The sequence below is a fragment of the Spinacia oleracea genome, chromosome 6, assembly GCF_020520425.1.
Source record: "Spinacia oleracea cultivar Varoflay chromosome 6, BTI_SOV_V1, whole genome shotgun sequence".
Classification (NCBI taxonomy): Eukaryota; Viridiplantae; Streptophyta; class Magnoliopsida; order Caryophyllales; family Amaranthaceae; genus Spinacia; species Spinacia oleracea.
The window spans coordinates 38021923-38028309 of record NC_079492.1 but is presented as its reverse complement, the minus strand read 5'-3'; the positions used below and the strand labels follow the sequence as shown (position 1 = coordinate 38028309).

Below are 6387 nucleotides of genomic sequence, written 5' to 3'. Positions count from 1 at the left end.
CCAAGAAAATAATTTAAATTATTAATTTTAAAATTAATTAAAATTACGTAAACTAAAAATTTCAAATTAAACATTCAAAACGATCGAATCGCAACGCAAACACCCTACGCATCGCACGCCCATGGGCCACACGCACATAGCCATCGCTGGCCATGTGCGCGCAGCCCATGCGCTGCGTCGCATAGCTGCTGCTTCTACCCTTCGCAAGCAATCGCGCGAGCTGGTGCTCGCTGCGCGCGCGCCAGCGCTCGATGCACGCGAGCATGTGCTCGCTGCGCGCGCGCCAGCGCTCGATGCAAGCGAACCAGCGCTCGCTTCGTGCACTCGCCAGCGCATGCTGTGCGCGCTCGCTAGTGCTCGCTTGGTGCGAGCCAGCGCTCGCTGCGCGCGGCATCGACGCTGGGCGCAGCACTCGTGGCACGCGAGCTTGCGCTCGCTGCGCGCGAGGCTGCGCGCGCTTGCGCGAGGCAGTGCGCGTTGTGGCGCAGCTCGCTTGCTGCCCACACGCGACTGCCGTGCCTTGCCTTCGCCCATGCCCATTCGTCCATTGCTCATAGCCCACGACACAAGGCAGGGCTGCTGCCTTGTGCTCGTGCACCATGCCCTTGCTCATTGCATTCGTGCCGCATGGGCGACGAGCTCCCTTGCTCGTCGTCGCATGCCCGCACTATACAACACCCCTTAAGGGTAACACGTAGCGTCCATTGCTTTGTGCGTGCAAGTTATATGAACGAATCGCATAAAATTTAAAAAATTTATATTTAAAATTAATGACAAATTAATAAATTAATATTAATTTCATAATTTTAGGGCGAAAAATCGAAAATTTATTATTCAATTGATTTCCGATTAACATGGATTCAAGTCTATGTCATAAAAATTTAAAATTTATCATAAATTTACAATTTTTATGGTGATTTTTAATCATAGGTATCTAATTAAATTATAATTAATTATGAAAATCAAATTAATTCTAAATTATTCTAATTTTCAACAAATTAATCATAATTACAAATTAGATTGCATAATTAACAAGGCTAGGCATTCAAACTTGTTAAACATATACAGTAGGTCAATCAAAAATTCAAGATTTATCAACAAGAATCGCAAATATTTAATTTAACATCTTAAATTTACGAAATTTTGCATTCGAAAAACTAAAACCTTCGAAAAGTCATAGTTAGGCTTCGAATTTGAGAATTCTGGGTTCGGCCGAAAAATATTTGTTTTTGTCAAAATTTTAGAATGCCTTTTACATGCGGAATTGACACAAAAATTACTCGATTAGGATGAGTAACGAAGAAACTGCCGAAAAACTGCGTACGTATAATTAAATAAACGCAATTTGCAATTAATTAACAATTACGAAAATTAATCACCCCTTTTAATTCTTGCAAATTTGTAATATTTAACCATGTTCATGCAATTTAGATTATAAAAATAATAAGAGGCTCGTGATACCACTGTTAGGTTATGATACATATGACAATTCATAAATCATGCGGAAAAACCATTTAGCCAGGAATACATATTATTTACACATAATCATATAGCATAGTTTAGATGCATACTCTTTGTTGCGTGCCTTCCCTAGCTGCGCCCGAACCGAACAAGAACCGAACCGAACCCAGGCCACATATTTATAGGGGTATGGAAAGAGAATTGGAATCCTATTAGGATATGAATTAATTAAATTAGAATCCTAATGAAACTCTTATTTAATTAATTTATCAAATAGGATTAGGAATTTAATCATTAAACGAATCCTGTACGTTTTAGGTTTTGTATGTGAACACAAACACACACGCACGCACAGCAGCCCACGAGGGGCCCCATGCGCGCGCGCGCACAACCCGAGCAACGCAGCCCACGACTGCCGCAGCCTTGGGCGCGCGCTGGGCCTGCCTTGCGGTGGGCCTGGCGCAGCCTTGGGCTGGCGTGTTGTGGCGCGCGTCTCCCTTGCTGGACGTGGGCCTGGCTTCGTGCTGGGCCTTCGTCTAGCAAGCTCGTCCGATGCTAATTCGTACGACGCGCTTCCGATTAATTTTCCGATTCCGGAATTCATTTCCGATACGAACAATATTTAACATTTCCGATTCCGGAATTAATTTCCGTTTCGAACAAATATTTAATATTTCCGTTTCCGGAATTATTTTCCGATTCCGATAATATTTCCGATTCAGACAATATTTCCGTTTCCGGCAATATTTCCGATTCCGGCAATATTTCTATTTCCGATAATATTTTCCGATACGTACCATGTTTCCGTTTCCGGCAACATCTACGACTTGGATAATATTTATATTTCCGATACGATCCATATTTCCGTTTTCGGCAATATCATCGTTTCCGGAGTATTCATTTCTTGCCTGTGACGATCTCAGCTCCCACTGAAACCAAGATCCGTCGATTCCGAATATCCATAGATGGAGTATTTAATGCCATTAAATACTTGATCCGTTTACGTACTATTTGTGTGACCCTACGGGTTCAGTCAAGAGTAAGCTGTGGATTAATATCATTAATTCCACTTGAACTGAAGCGGCCTCTAGCTAGGCATTCAGCTCACTTGATCTCACTGAATTATTAACTTGTTAATTAATACTGAACCGCATTTATTAGACTTAACATTGAATGCATACTTGGACCAAGGGCATTATCTCCTTCAGAGGGGCACTTGTCCCTCTCTTGAGGCTGTTAACATAGCATCGCCTGCCCACTTGTTGATCCCCAAAGATTTTTCCCACGGAGCCATCTTCCAGCTCAAACTGCATGAGAAGTTGGTACACAGAGATTGTGGCTTTTATTTTGCTTAGTAGAGGTCGGCCTAAGATGATGTTGTATGGTAGGGAGATGTCCACGACAAGAAAGTCTACCAACAACCGTCTTCCCTTGTTTTTAGGACCCAACCTGACAGGTAGCTTGATGGTCTCTTGAGGATGGACGGCTTGACCTCCAAATCCAATGAGTGGCTGGGAGATGGTTTTCAGATCATCTTTGGAATACTTGAGCCCTTCTAGACACTTTAGAGTAATGATGTCGGCGGATGATCCACTATCCACTAACACTAGCCCTACCGTTGAGTTAGCGACTTTCATCTCGATGACCAGCGGATCGTCATGGGACTCTTGAATTGGATGGCTAGTGTTCCTACCAAATGTCATCACCGGGGCTGTTTGAGAAGTCGATGCCACTTTTAGGACTTGATGTTCCAGTGCCCATAAGCTATCATTTGCCTTGCTCACAGACCTGCCTGTTGCCAAGCCTACGGCTATCACTCCAGTGTAGCCTCCCGTATCATCACTAAGGGAATCCTTTTCTTTGGCTTTTGCTTTTGGGGGAGGATTCTTCCTTAAGTAATTATTCAGCTTGCCCTTGTCAGCCAAGTGATCCAGTGCCTTTTTCAGCTCCTTACAGTTCTTTGTGGTGTGCCCGCACTCGTGGTGAAACTCACACCAAAGTGACTTGTCTCGCTTTGCTTCGGGCGTACGGATTGCAGGTGGCTTAGGGAGGATGTCTTTTCCTTTGAGATCAAGGTAAATCTCCCGCCTATTGCGGTTGTACCTCGGATCCTCACCATGGTCATCAACCATAACTGACTTTTTGAGGGAGGGCTGAGTTTGGTCGTGGCTGCCGTTTGGTCTTGGCTTTTGTTTTTGCCTTGTTCCACTCTCACCACCCCAATTGATCTTACAAATATCTGTGGCTTGAATGTGCATTTGGGCCTTCTCCATTGCTTCCTCGAGGTTGGACACCCCAGACTTAATCAATTCAAACTTGAAGTCATCTGGCTGAAGACCTGCCAAGAGGGGTGCGAACTTAATTTCGTCCTTGAGATTGTGTATATTTAGGACTTCTTCATTGAATCTCTTAATATAATCGCGAAGGGTCTCCGTCTCTCCCTGTCTGACTACCATTAAGTTGACACTTGTCTTTTGGTGCCTCCGACCCGCCGCGAATTGGCTGATGAAAACCTTTTCAAGCTCACTGTAGCTCTTGATGCTTCCCTTTGGTACATGCTTGTTGAACCATATAAGGGCAAGACCCTTCAAGGTGGTTGGAAAGTATCTGCACCAAGTAGCTCCGCATCCAGTCTGAACGTTCATTTGAGCCGCATAGGCGGCCATGTGTTCTTCTGGATCCGTAGTTCCATCGAAAGGCTCGATGGTAGGGACCTTCACTTTGTCTGGGCGAGGGGTGTGTTAGGTTATGATACATATGACAATTCATAAATCATGCGGAAACAACCATTAAGCCAGGAATACATATTATTTACACATAATCATTTAGCATAGTTTAGATGCATACTCTTTGTTGCGTGCCTTCCCTAGCTGCGCCCGAACCGAACAAGAACAAGTCTTTAGGACTCCAAGTGTCGTCCCTCCGTAGATAGTCCACAGCACGTCCGGATCCGCCTTAAGATTGACCAACTAGAATCGCCCCTAAGGTACTATAAATTTTCGGCACTTTTGAGCAAGATGTGTGACTGAATTTTTCTCCCAAAAACTCACTTTGAATACTTGAATAACTCGTTATAAATTGTGAACCCAGGCCACATATTTATAGGGGTATGGAAAGAGAATTGGAATCCTATTAGGATACGAATTAATTAAATTAGAATTATAATAAAACTCTTATTTAATTAATTTATCAAATAGAATTAGGAATTTAATCATTAAACGAATTCTGCACGTTTTAGGTTTCGTATGCGAACACAAACACTTACGCGAGCATGACCCGCAAGCGTGCAGGCCATGCCCGCGCACAGCCCACACGGCCGCACGGCCCACACGAGCTACAAGCCCACTCGAGCTGCAGCAATGCTCGCAGCCCACTGCTCGCAGCTGCGCGCGCTGCGCGCGCTGCCACGACCTGCTGAGCCTGGCCTTGCGCTGGGCCTGGCGTGGCCTTGGCTGTTCGTGTGGCGCGCTTGGCTTGCTGGGCGATGGCCTGGCTTCGTGCTGGGCCCTCGTCCGGCAGGCCTCGTCCAATGCTTATTCGTACGATACGCTTCCGATTAAATTCCCGATTCCGGAATTTATTTCCGATACGAACAATATTTAATATTTTCGATTCCGGAATTAATTTCCGTTTCGAACAAATATTTCCGTTTCCGGAATTATTTTCCGATTCCGATAATATTTCCGATTCTGACAATATTTCCGTTTCCGGCAATATTTCCGATTCCGGCAATATTTCCATTTCCGATAATATTTCCCGATACGTACCATGTTTCCGTTTCCGGCAACATCTACGACTTGGATAATATTTATATTTCCGATACGATCCATATTTCCGTTTCCGGCAATATCATCGTTTCCGGAGTATTCATTTCTTGCATGTGACGATCTCAGCTCCCACTGAAACCAAGATCCGTCGATTCCGAATATCCATAGATGGAGTATTTAATGCCATTAAATACTTGATCCGTTTACGTACTATTTGTGTGACCCTACGGGTTCAGTCAAGAGTAAGCTGTGGATTAATATCATTAATTCCACTTGAACTGAAGCGGCCTCTAGCTAGGCATTCAACTCACTTGATCTCACTGAATTATTAACTTGTTAATTAATACTGAACCGCATTTATTAGACTTAACATAGAATGCATACTTGGACCAAGGGCATTATTTCCTTCAGTCTCCCACTTGTCCTTAGGGACAAGTGTGCATTTCCTAATTCCTTTGTCGCTCGATGCTTGCTCTTGAACATAAGGTAAGAGTTGTCATCCTTATTATGTCCAGAGGTGTTCCTCGGTTTCAGAGTTCAACTGATCAAATAAACAGATAATCATAGCCTATGATTCATCCGAGCACGGCCATGCATTTCACAGTTTCTAGCTCTCCGAGTGGCCTTGTACAACTTTTAAGCATCTCATCCCGATTTATGGGAGGACAATCCCATGAAGGAAATAATGCCCTTGGTCCAAGTATGCATTCTATGTTAAGTCTAATAAATGCGGTTCAGTATTAATTAACAAGTTAATAATTCAGTGAGATCAAGTGAGCTGAATGCCTAGCTAGAGGCCGCTTCAGTTCAAGTGGAATTAATGATATTAATCCACAGCTTACTCTTGACTGAACCCGTAGGGTCACACAAATAGTACGTAAACGGATCAAGTATTTAATGGCATTAAATACTCCATCTATGAATATTCGGAACCGACGGATCTTGGTTTCAGTGGGAGCTAAGATCGTCACAGGCAAGAAATGAATACTCCGGAAACGATGATATTGCCGGAAACGGAAATATGGATCGTATCGGAAATATAAATATTATCCAAGTCGGAGATGTTGCCGGAAACGGAAACATGGTACGTATTGGAAAATATTATCGGAAATGGAAATATTGCCAGAATCGGAAATATTGCCGGAAACGGAAATATTGT

At 43.6% G+C, this 6387-nt stretch overlaps 1 protein-coding gene across 1 annotated transcript; it reads right to left on the bottom strand.

Annotated features, from left to right (window-relative positions):
* Window positions 1-2665: 2665 nt before the first annotated feature.
* Window positions 2666-4127, bottom strand: LOC110780692 (uncharacterized). Its single transcript, XM_021985026.2, has 2 exons — window positions 2911-4127; window positions 2666-2768 (listed from the first exon to the last, which is right to left on the bottom strand). The coding sequence occupies exons 1-2, from the start codon at window positions 4125-4127 to the stop codon at window positions 2666-2668; spliced, it is 1320 nt and encodes a 439-aa protein (XP_021840718.2).
* Window positions 4128-6387: the final 2260 nt, after the last annotated feature.

Excerpts from the sequence above, each read along its gene's own strand:
- LOC110780692 (XM_021985026.2), bottom strand. The coding sequence starts at position 4,127 with ATGGCCGCCTATGCGGCTCAAATGAACGTTCAGACTGGATGCGGAGCT. Across the intron at positions 2,769-2,910 it reads ACCATCAAGCTACCTGTCAG|TTTGAGCTGGAAGATGGCTC; the intron begins GTTGGGTCCTAA and ends CTTCTCATGCAG.